At 35.9% G+C, this 13038-nt stretch overlaps 1 protein-coding gene across 18 annotated transcripts in view; it reads right to left on the bottom strand.

The window, feature by feature from the left end:
* The window catches only part of BCAS3 (BCAS3 microtubule associated cell migration factor), a 568714-nt gene that overhangs the window by 279001 nt on the left and 276675 nt on the right, over positions 1–13038 (bottom strand). For all 18 annotated transcript variants that reach the window (XM_081029000.1, XM_081029006.1, XM_081029003.1 and 15 more), the window contains 3 exons: positions 9718–9842; positions 7306–7471; positions 5271–5371 (listed from right to left, as the gene is read on the bottom strand). In XM_081029000.1, the coding sequence (XP_080885126.1) occupies positions 5271–5371; positions 7306–7471; positions 9718–9842 (392 nt within the window). The remainder of the gene's footprint in view (positions 1–5270; positions 5372–7305; positions 7472–9717; positions 9843–13038) is intronic.

Below are 13038 nucleotides of genomic sequence, written 5' to 3'. Positions count from 1 at the left end.
TGGCTAGGTCTTATTTTTAGGGAAACACAGCATGTTATCCCACAGCTCAGCAAAACTGTTTTTAATTCTTTTTGTGTGTTTCATTTTGGATAAATTCTCTTGGTCTAGCTTCCATTTCACTAATATTTTCTTCTGCAGTTTCTAATTTATCCTCTCTTATCCAGTGCAAATTTCACATCTAGGTTTTCATATCTAGAACTTTGATTTGAGTCTTTTTAGTATTTCCCACAACTCTAACTTTCTGAACATATGGAATACAGTTAGAATAACTGTTTTAGTGTCATTATTCCCAACCCTGTGTGAGCTCTAGGCTTTGTGCCCTCTAAGACTCTCTGATGGTTGTTTCTTCAACTTGGGGTAGTTGCCCACATGCATCAGTATTATGTTGAACACTAGAGGACTGCTTGCAGATATCCTGACTTCTTATTGTGTGCTGATATATTGTCTTTCATAACCTGTCCAGCTCATTCTAGGTTAGGAGTTAACAAATAGTAAATATTTGGGGCTTTGTGTGTCATATGGCTTCTGTACTATTATTCAACTTGGAGGTTATTATTTTAAAGTTGCAACAGACAATATATAAATGAAAGGGTGTGGATGTGTTTCAGTAAAACTTTTTTTTACAATAATAACTCATGGTAGTTTGCTGGATAGGTGCTTTTTCTTGGTCTTACTGGACTCTGAGTGCAGTGTATTCTGTATTCCACTTGGATTCCCCATCACTGCAACACAGTCTAGAAAAATCTTTCAAGGCAATAAACTGAGGCAATTGTAGGGTTCACCTCACTATTTTCCAACTCTTAAGGATCACTGTCCTTTATTCCCTGATGTCCAGTGACTTGAAAACAGTTGTTTTACATATTCTGTTCTTTGTTGTTATTTCAGGCAGGATGGTAAATCTGATCCCTGTTATTCCATGTTGGTGGGGAGCTACTACTGAAAGGGAACCTCAAGAAATACTCAATGAAACCAAAGCACATTACTTTCACACACACAAAAAAAATTGAAATTCAATTGAAACACATTTGTTTGAAGTATATATTATATGTTTTAACCATTTTCAGTGTTCTTCATTCCTTCCCATCTGGTGTCAAAGACTCTCCCCACCTTTCCTATAGTGCCTTTAAAGGTAGAGGAAAACAATTATATTCCCAATAAAACACAGGAAGGTTCTATGGATCACAGTCACTTTGCTGTTGTGTATCAAAGCTATATTTCTGTTGAATGGTCTTTTGTTACTACTTAACAAAGAAAACTCAGTAAGTTTAGGGAGGAACTTCTCACATACTCCTGGACTATTTTAGAAAGAAGTTCAAAGTCTGACCTCCCCCCAACAAAGCTAGTTAATGTCAGCAACTTAAAAATACTGCTGCTGCCCAATTACCTGAAAGAAAAGGAGGAAACGTTATTTTTCCCCTAAATAAAACTTCCCCAAGTCAACTCACTAAGCCCTGTTTTTAATTTACAATTTGAGAAGCTCTGAAGCAGACTAAAGAAAAAGTTATTGTCTGCTTTGCGATCATATTCAAAGCTTGTTGATATTTGTTAGACTCTTCTAATGTTTATCTTTGTTTTTGGCAAAGGAATACACTGAAATAAAATGCCTATTTTAGAAAGGGTAGCTAGAGTATATAATTTTTTAAGGAAAAAAAATCACTAATCTCCTCTGCTGTAATCTTTTTATAAACTATTCCCATGATTTCTTATGACCAAGGCAAAACATTTTTTGATACTAGATTCTTGACTTTTGCCTTTACTGAGCTACTCAAACTATTATGAATTTGCCGCTATTTGATGTTTTTTACTTACTCAAAATGGCAATTTCTATGGCTCAACCTAATAACAAAGAAGTCCCCTGGGAGGGGCATTCTAGGATGGCTCAATGATACACCAAAATGCCTCCATTTTTTTATCATTCCATTCAATTAATACAGGTAGGAAATGTGACTACAGTTACGAATCCAAAATTTGGAGTTTTGACTTCCTTCACTTTTAAGGTTAGGTAAAACGCTGTTGGTGTTTCAGGCAGGTTTCCCTTTCCCTCCCAACCAGTCACCCTTTGTCCGTATATGCAGAACTTTGTTTATCAACTAACAGTGTATCTATTATGATTATAGTGCTGGAAGGGGAGAGAGGATTCCTCGCTAAACATCCTGCTCTTCTACTCTCTTCTCCCTGAGACAAAGTCTCTCCAATTTCCATTTCCATCATTCTTTGTCTACTATTATTATAATTTCCGGAGTTTGCACAAGTCTGCTTCACTTGATCCACAGATCCAAATACAACCAAGGAAAATGCTTGCAACATTTGTGAAGTTTGCATTAGAGTCTTACTCCAACTGGTTATGTTTGAAAATACTTTCAGTAATATATTTATCAATAGTCTTCAAGTTAGGAAATCAGAGGTGATTTTCAATACGGTTAAGTTAATCAAAAACTTCCTGGCATCAGATATGGTACATTTGTGCTTTAAGACGTTACATCTTTTCAAATGGCTTCAGTAAGGGGAACTGGAGACAAAACAAGAGTCATAAGAGAGTCTTAATGAGGTTCTATCTTGCATAAAGGGTTCAACAGATGGGCAGGTAAAGGCATTGTCTCTAAACGGGCATTGCTTTTACCAATTGTATTTCAGGCTTTTGTCCATGTTTTGCAAATTTAATTGCCTCAATAATGTAATATACTGGCATGTCCAGGATTCTCAATCAAATAGCCTTTCTTTACATAAGAAAAGATGACTGTAAAATCCAGACAAATTCTGTGTCTCTACTCTCAATGTAAAGAAGCAATAATTATTACAGAATTACCTCTTAGGTATTTTTGTTTAACTTTCAGATTGCATCTATATTAACATTCACAAAAAAAGAAAAAGCAAATGAATTATGGCCTGTCACTGGGGTTTTATATTATAACATGGACAAAATTAGGTAGCTATAATAGATATTCCATTATTAAGTCCCTGAAGTCTATTATTTAAAAATATACATTTTTGAGATAAGAAAGGTACAGAATGATGCTTACATGTATACAAGTATACTGTCTTACAGTTTTTAAAGGACTTTAGCATCACCTCATTGACCGTAATATTACCTTTACATAAGCAAGTATTATTATTGATATTTTAAATTTATCAAGTTACAGAGAAATGGTCTGAAACTGGAACCTAAGCCTTTTCATCCTATCCCACTGCTACGTGAAATATGTTATATTACATTTTTTAATCAGAAACCATAGAATCATCAGTGACTACATTCTTTCAAATTATCTCTAATTTCTTTCTATTCCAACTCTGCAACATCTCACAGGTTTGTCTTGTCTTCTCTGTAATACAGCTTTAATTAAAACCCTCTCATATCTTGCCCCAGGATCACAGAGTCGCCATTCCCCTCCCCTCCTCTGAACCTCCTATTACAACACTGCCAGAGTGATCTTTCTAAAATGCAATTCTGATGGTGTCATTCCAATGCCTGAAAACATTTGAAAGCATGCTACCTACCGCCTACAATAGTGGTTTTTTAAACGAGCACCTGGGGATTTTTGTAGCTCTGGACAAAGGTGTTTAGAGCTGCTAAAATCAAATAATGTCAAGCAGTTTAATTTGCTGGAACAAAAAAATTACAGGGATAGAGATACCGTGTTTCCCTAAAAATAAGACCTACCCAGAAGATAAGCCCTCGCATGATTTTTCAGGAAGACATCCCCTGAACATAAGCCCTAATGCATCTTTTGGAGCAAAAATTAATATGAGACCCGGTCTTATTTTCGGGGAAACACGGTAGTTGTATTTGGTTTTTGCCCATATCTTTGTGTTACATATTTGGGACTTGCTAATGTTTGTCTGCTGAAGACCTATCAAAGTAACAAATAAACTTGTATTAATTCTGAGAGAGTCAAGTATACTCAATTTAACAATTAGTTATTTTTACCCATGATGAGAGGCAGACGAAAATGTTTTCATGATTTTAAGTAGTTATTATATAAATGTAATTTTTTTCCAATTCATATGATAGAGTAAAACATATACTTAGATAACGTAGAAACTAACAACTTTTATGTACTCGGCTTCTTGAACCAGAAAACCACTTATATACTCTATGAAGGCTTTAGCAACTTAACTCATTGCTCTCACAGTTCAATGTATAATATAACCCAGTTCTTCACTGATGTACCCATTTCATTTTATTTTACTTTTCCATTAAATACCTGTCCCCCAAAATAGATAATGAATTCAATGAGGACAGAAGCCACATACTAATCACATTTAAATCACAAGTGCCCAACAGAGAAGTCAATAATACATGCTAGAAGAATCAGTGAGTTCAATTATATAAGAGAGCAAGACTGCCAACTATTTGTTACAGTTATGGAGTTTTATAACTTTAGAGCAAAGTCAATAAATTTTCTCTGTTTTCAGTATAATATATAACACGTTACAAACATAAAATAAAATAGTTTTAGAAATAATTTACTTCATGTTATATAATAAAGCCAAACAAGATAATAAGTTCAATACAACAAAACTCCATTAAAAACATGTCAATGATGATTTTTAGGAAGTTTCTTAAAAACATGCACTGCTCCAACCCATCAGATTAAATTAAAAATCCAGTTGATTCTACAAAATTGAATTATAATTGTAAAGAATTTTTAATTCTATGACCATAAACTGGATAATAAATATTAAACTGTCTTTTCATTGCCTCCCTTACAAACAAGACTGTTTTGTTTGTAACTCGACGTACATTTTCTCTTTAAGTTAAAAAAAAGCACAAAAAAACCTCGAGCCAATCTATACAAATGTGAGGGCCTAGATATGAATGTAAACAAACAAAAACCCAATGAAGTTGCAATCATTATTTCATTACTGCAAGTAAAATTCCACCAAGAGGAAATCCTGCTGATACCGTTTTCACAGTGAAAAACAGCGCTTAAATTTTTTTTCATGTCCGAAATAAACACCAATTTTTGTGACAGTTTATTATACCCTAGTATCATCTTTTTAAAAAATACTTTCGGGCCCACCAAATAGTCCCTATCCATGTACATAATTGTGGAGTGGTGGGGTGGATCTCTCCTGGCCAGGGAATGTGAACAGCCAGAGGCAGACTTAGTGTGCGCTAAGGCTTGTGGTTTACACTTGCAGTGAGTATCTCATTTGCCTCGGGCTGGTTGTTTATGGCCTATGGACCACGCACGGTGGCCTTCAAAGCCAGCATTTTAAGAAGTCTCAAACTGCTGTCCGGAAGGGAAAAAACAATGGGAACTACTCACGGCCAGCAAGCAGGAACTGATAGTACTGCACAGCATCTGCTGCGAGGAGCAGAGGGTGGTTTGCATTGAAGGGCGGCTGCAATTCATTCCACTGAGGAGTTCTAAGGAAACAGCAGAAGAACGGGAATATTGAAGCTGAATAGACGGCATGTAAATCACCATCACTGTCGCCACTTAGAGACAGTGATATAAACTCACACTACCTTTGTAATCATTCAGATGAACTTGTTGGAGTGCTGAAACCTGAAACACAAGGCCATCTGCTTTAAAAGAATGAAAAGGTGGCAGGGAGTCATACAAACTGCATACAGCCAATAGCAGCTTAAAGCAGAAGACCCTCCAATAGACAAGTTGTGCAAACTATTAGAGAGAAAGTGTGAAATTCAAACGTCATAATTAGGTAGTTCTAATTTTACCTAACTTAGGACAATTATTAGAGCCTCTAGTCTCAGAATGTGTGTATTTTAAAATGGAATAAAGCAGGGAAAATTGGTTGAAAAAAAGAGTCATGTGAATGTTTGACTTACTATAACCTAATTAGCATTTGAGTTCCAAAATAAGACACTTATTTCAACAATGGTGGGGCAGTAATTTTAATTAGATCTGCCTACTTATAAATAGCTTGATAAATAAGATATTGATCAGATTAATCCAGTGCAGTAAAGCAGTAGTAAAGAATGCTGGAGCCTTCAAAAATCAATATAAGAATATTTTAAAATGTCAGAAGGAGAGGGATCATTTTTATATCCATCTTTGTCTGTTTCCTTCCATACATGTCAGGGCCAATTTTTTTCTGTCTCCCCTGGACCACTGTACACTATATTGAACAGGCTTTAGTCTCGATTTTATTTCTCAATCTTTATACTGGCTTATAAAGACTTGAATGGTTATGCACTTTTGAGAAGGACTCCAATTCTTAACAAACATTTCTACAGTGCTTAACCATTGTATCTTGGGGGATCACTTTTAAAAGAAACCTTCTAATCTATTTATATTAGTTTCCATTCCCTTTAATGGCTGTCTCAATGTACTCTCTATTTTCAGTGAGCATGAGCCTAGAAATAGGGGAAACACTAAAGCTCTACATGGGGATTAAGAAAAATAAACAACCCAAGTCTTAGAAAAGGTTACACAAAGATGCAAGGAGAAAGGAAGTGTTCTCCAAGGCAAATACCAAAGACAACCAAAAACATATGACCACACAAAAATTTGTACATGAATGTTCTTAGTAGCATAATTCATGACAGCTAAAAGGTAGACATGTCCCTCAACTGATGAATGGATAAACAAAATATGGTCTATCCATGCAATGAAATATTCTTTAGCCATAAAAAGGAATGAAGTTCTGATACAAGCCACAACATGGATGGAGGTTGGAAACATCCATGCTGTGGCTTGTATCAGGACTTCATTCCTTAAGTGAAAGAAATCAGATGTAAAAGGTCACATTTTAGATGATTCTACTTATATGAAATGTCCTGAAAGGCAAATCTAGAGCTAGAAAGTAAACTGGTGGTTGCCTAGGGCTGAAGGATTGGGGGAAAATAGAGAGAGACTGCTAATGGGTGTGGGGTTTCTTTTGGGGATGATGAAACTGACTGCAGTGATGGGTGCACAACCCAGTGGAAATTCACTTTAAATGGGTGAACTGTATTATATGTGAATTACATCTCAATTTACAAAGGAATCAATTATCGATACATGCCAGGGATGAATCAAAGTGATTTTGCTGGGTGAAAGTAGCAAGACAGAAAAAGAGTACACACTCCATGATTCCATTTATATATAATTCTAGAAAATGTAAATTAATCAGGAACAGAGAGCAGATAAGCAGTTGCCTGCAGGCTCTGTGTGTGGGGTAGGGATAAAGAGGGCAGGAAGAAGATATCAAAAGAGGCACTAGACAACATCTGGAAGCGATGGATATATTTATAATGTTCATTATTATACTTATGCCAAACCTTATCAAATCATAAACTTTTAATATTTTATGCCTCAATAAAGCTGTTTTAAAAAAAATGAAAGGAGGTACTACCTAACCAGAGTCCAGCTGGCTCGAGGTGATGTCATCATTTCCAGTGGGGTGTCATCGCTAATCTTGGGGGCAGAACTGAGCGGTCGTGGCTCCATCATATGTTCCACTAAGGTCCCATAGCAGCTAATGATGTAGAGAGATTCAACCACGACTTGTTTGGACTGATCTACAAAGAGAAGCAGTACACGGATATGTGATAATGGCATAAGAGGAGCACAGCGTAATTCTTACAAGTTAATGAATGACCTTGCAGTAGGTTCCTGAGGCAACTGAGAGAAAATAACACAGCAGAAATTTTTCACATGGAGCCTGCTCCTTGACTAAATGTTGCCTCTTATAAGTATGTGCTAATGAATAGGAAAATCTCTATGCTGTCAAAATATTTTTTAGGTATTAAGCCATGCATTTTAAGAATGATGTAAATATACGAAATTCTAACATGGTAAAACAATATTTTCCAGTCTTTTGTATTTGTCTGCAATGTAATTTGTCCCACGTTATGAAAAATGAACGATATCAGGTGGGAGAGGGAAGGACTGATCGAAAAGGAACACTGTATAGATTAAGATTTAGTTACACAGGCGGTACCAACTCAAGTGAATGAAATGTTCTTTGTATGCCTGTATCGGCCTAACTTCCCATCTACTTTCTCTCAGAAAACTTTCTCTTTTAAATTTCTAGATTCAAACAAACATGAACACCATATGCATCCTCCTCCCCCAAACCTCTTCCTTGTTTCCTCTCAGTGGAATCCCTGGCCCCCATGGTAAATGAAGACCAGTCATACTTTGAGGTCAGGTGCTGAATATGGATCTAATCAAATGACTTTATAAGGAGTACACATGTCCTCACTACCAAAACAGGTTTAGTCCTCTATCTCGGGTTTTACAGTAAACCTAGGAGCATATAAAATCACTCATGAATGCTGGGTGGGTCACCTTATCTCTATGCCAGAGGAATCAATTACAGCTGATTTGAGAAAATGGCTAATGACCAGTCAGTGGGACATAAAGGAGTAGCAAGTTAAAAGGGTAATTAGAACAGAAGGGAGAAGCATTTGAAATCGAGCTTCACAGAGGGTTTTAACTAGCAACAAAAAGTCATTTTGATAGCATCATTAAAGAGAAGGAGGTAACAAAAAAATAAAGATGGGATAAGAAAATGGAAGGCTTGCATACTTCACTGTATCCTCTCCCACTTAGGTAAAGAACCTGCTGTGCCTGAGATCCTATTTCCGAGGAAAGGGTCACTGAAAGTCGATAACAGGGAAAGGACTGATGTCTGACTGCCAGGATTAAGCGTAAAGGAGAACCATTTTGCCAAGAACAATACAGCCTGTGGAACTCTTCAAAGAAGTGCCTCGCGAACAACTCAGTTTGTGACCTACTTTAAAACTGCTGAAATAAGGGGAGAATCTTATTCAAAATTAAGTACTTGGTCCATGAATGCAGGCATTCTCTTCTACACAGAAACAATAAGCAATCACATACTAAACAGTAATTATATAAACATTTTAGGTATTAATCCTGGTGATCAAAGCAGGGATTAAAAAAAAAAACTATATAAACTTAAAGGAGCATCTTTTACCATAAAAGAGGACCCTTATTTCTGAGTGGGAGCCTGTTTTTATCTTTTAATTTATGACATGGCAGAGTTGTTGTTGGTGGTTTTTTTTAAGATTTAGCATTAGAAAACCCTGGTTCGGGGCGGCCAGTTGGCTCAGTTGGTTAGAGTGCAGTGCTCATAACACCTAGGTTGCCGGTTCAATTCCCACATGGGCCAATGAATGATCTGCACTCTCCACAACTAAATTGAAAACGACAACTTGACTTGGAGCTGAGCTGTGCCCTCCACAACTAGATTGAAAAAAAAAAAAAAAGACTTGACTTGGAGCTGATGGGTCCTGGAAAAACACACTGTTCCCCAATAAAAAAAATTTTTTTTTTTTTTTTAAAGAAAAGGAAACCCACCCAGGTTCAAACTCTGAAACCATCACTTATTAACTAGTGCTTTTAGCTAAGGTATTTAAACTCACTGATCTCAAGTTCTTCATCTCTCAAATAGGAATAACAAGATTTTCCTGTCTACATTTCAGAGACAAAGGCGTGAAAGCTTGCCATAAATGTAAAAGCTACATATAATGGCATGGAGGTGACAATATTGAGAACACCTGTAGATTGTCACCAACAAAACAAAATAAAAACACTCAATGGGCAATTTATTTAACATTTATAGTAAGAGGATAGCCTTTCTTCTTGTCTTAGCTTGAGCAGTTGAGAGACATGCTAAGTGAATGGAAAAATTGGTTTCTAGACTATCGGGATTAAGAATATTCAAGGAGAACTGCTATGAATTTTCCTCAAGAAACAAAAACTACAAATGGCAAATTTAAGCCTCAGTAAAACTACATACCTTTTTCTCTTTTCAGACCTGCATTATTTGCAAACCACGATCTGGATGTCCCAAACGTTGCAGCCACACAAAATTCTCCTCCCATCGACTTGCTGGGTGAAATTTGTGGAGGTGGTTTAACTTTGCTTAAAAAATAAAATGATAGTAAAAAAAAATTAGCATGATGAACTCACAGATATAAATAAAATGATAGTAAAAAAATTAGCATGATGAACTCACAGTCCTTAAGATAATGATACATTTTCCTTAAAATTCTACCCCTAAGTATTCAAACCCTCCAGTGTGGACATGCATTTTGCCTGAAGTAGTAACGGGTGGTGTGAGACTCTGTTCCGCAGAAAAGTAAAATTAGTTCAAAGTTTCAGGGTATTATCAGAATAGCAACATATAAGACCAATAAAAATTAATTCCTTTTGAAGTAGGTGCTGGTGGAATCCAAGTCACTTCTTTTCAGATGGATAACGTTTCCCTAGAGATTTCAAAGTGGAACAACAGAACCAGCATGAACATCTCACAATAATAAAATAGTTTACCATTTTGATATAAAAGATGCAGGATTGACAATACAGTTGAATGAAGACAGCATGAATGAAAATAACGAGATGACACAGAATGAAACCCTGAAAATGCTCTCAGCCACAATGCTATGTAGAGTTACACAATGAATGAGGAGAAGAGCTAATAATGTAATGCAACTATATTCACTGATCTTCCAAGTCATTTAGTTTTTCTTTGTGGGTTTCTGAAAATGACGTATCTATTTTTGTTCTGTTTCTCATATGTTTAAGGACACATTAAATAACTGCTACAATTTCACATAATTACCATTAAAAAACACTTGCTAAAAAAAAAAAAATCACTTGCTTTCCTCTGTGTTTTCCCCACATCAGCTTTCATACCATCAACTTCTAACATCAAACTTTCATTGTCTTTCAAATCCTATATTTCTCTTCTTTTTTGATTTGTCCAAGGCTTCCTCAAAGCTCATTAGCAATTTTACCAACCACCTTAGATAAATGGTGGTATTATTTTGTCTAATTCATAGGCCGGAAAACAACCTCATCATACACCAGTCAAGTTCACAGCCCAGCCGGGTCACAAGAATAACAGAGCTCGCATGTTCCTACTCTACTAGTCAGTCTCCAATGTCAAGTAACATTTCTACCTTCTTTTGCTCACTATCCTTTATCTCTTTATCTTTTAATAAAGTATGGTTGCATGGAGAAAGATTGGTTTTTGAAGTCAGAAAAAAACCTGAATCTGAATCCCAATTCTACCACAATTAGCTGTGTGACTTTTGGTTAATTTATTTAACCTCTCAGGGCTCAGACTACTCATATATAAAATAAAAATAATAATGTCTACCTCATAGGGTTCTTTTAAGGATTATTATATTTGTTCTCAAAATGTGATCCCTGACCAGTAGTACCACCTGGAAACTTCTTAACACGCAAATATTCATCAGGCCACACCCCACACCTACTGAACCAGAAAACTCTGGGGGTTAGGCCTAACAATTCGTGTGTGTGTGTTTTAAGGAGTCTTCTAGGAGATTCTGGTGTGTGCTCAACCACTGTATCAGGTAGAGCACATAAAGCTTTAAGGGACGTGCCTTCCCATATCATAGTACTCAGCAATGTTAACTCTCTTCTAAAAGACTAATGTTTTAAAAATTACTCTTTGCTTTGATAATCCCAGTTTCCAGGTTCTTATGACACTTGAAATAGTCACTCACAAATTTTGTTTCCCGAATCTTCTGTTTTGACATCTCCCTGCTAGGGAAACAGTAAGTCTGGATCAGAGGCCACTGTTACTGGTTTTTTGGGTCTCTCCCTTTGTATCAAATCCATGGTAATGTATATTGCCGTACTTGAAAAGATCTCCTTTCCATCATTAACATGTTTTACACCGTTATCCATAAAGATCCCATTTATGCCTAAAATACCAACACCAATCGCAGTCAGACTTCTACCCTGACAGGAAATAAAGACATAGTTTTGTAAAAGTTTCTGTGAGGCAATAAATCTGGTTCTACAGTTTCACGTCTTCCTTGGTGCATTTGCCACAAGCGCAATAACCTACCAACAGAAAAGAAGACTACCACCCACATGCACCTGAACATATATGCACCATCCCTTGCTACTCAGGGAACCAGGATCAGAACTATTCTGGGTCTGATGCTTTCTGTTGTACTACCATAGAATGGAAACACTCCTTCAGCCTTTATTTCCATCACTGAACTACTATCATCAAGCTATTAAGGTCCTGTAACTAGCATCTTTTAAGTTTCATTGGTCATTTTTAACACTTAGGAGTTTTGGGAGGTTGGAGGGAGGAAGAGAGAGAAATAACCATTCCAGAAATTTTTGAAAGGTGTTTCCAACTGTGTTACTAAGTGTTTTTACTAGAATCACCATCAGTGAACAATAGGACTGCAATGTACAAATAAGCTTCACAAGAATAAATTCAAAGCTCTTTGCAAATTACGGAATGCTATTTTTGTTTTTGTTTCTTAAATCATGCAGTAAGCAACAAGATAGAAAACAAGTAAGCATGCCACTTCTTAAGAGAGTTGATAGTGCATCTAAAGTATGCATCCAACACAGACTTAAAAATAGTTGCTACTGGTTGGGATGGCTACCTTTATAGCATAACAATAACAAGTAGAAATATGATAGGACATCAATTTGCTCTTTGGTCATAAAAATATATTCTGCATGTTTACTAGCTTACAGTTTAATCAGCCAATGTCAAAAGTTAAAATCTCTTACACTTCTTTAATGTTACATATAATTCAGCTTCTGAACACAAAACTAAAAAGCATCAACACAGTATCACTTTACATAAACTCATTATCCCCCGCAGAGAATATGTATCTTATAGTAAAGTATGCTTAAAATTATGTAAAGAATGATCTATTTTATTCTTATACTGCCTCATTTCTTCTTTTGCCTCAGATAAGGCCTTAACAAATCACATTAGTAAAAGTTTGTGTTTAGTAAGTAATCAAGAGTTTTCATCCCTGAAAATAAATTGCTACCACCTATGGGGCATAGTGCTGTGTGTTGGGTATGGGGCAGATGTGGCGAACATATTCGTAACAAGTTATTTCTATTATCAGTTTGTATTTGAAATGACTATGGTATTTAAGCAAAACAACATAAAAATATGTGCATGTGTATGCAGACTTTCAGGAAAATAAAAAGGAGAAATAATCTAAAGATTACTATTAATAAAGTTTTTTCTGTGTAATATACCTCAATGGAAAAACTTTGATTTTGACTGAATTTGCCCTTCATCCTAAATTTTAAAAAGACCAAG

Source organism: Rhinolophus hipposideros (genome assembly GCF_964194185.1).
Source record: "Rhinolophus hipposideros genome assembly, chromosome: 20".
Classification (NCBI taxonomy): domain Eukaryota; kingdom Metazoa; phylum Chordata; class Mammalia; order Chiroptera; family Rhinolophidae; genus Rhinolophus; species Rhinolophus hipposideros.
Note: the sequence above shows the minus strand (reverse complement) of the source record. Positions and strands in the feature narration are given on the sequence as shown.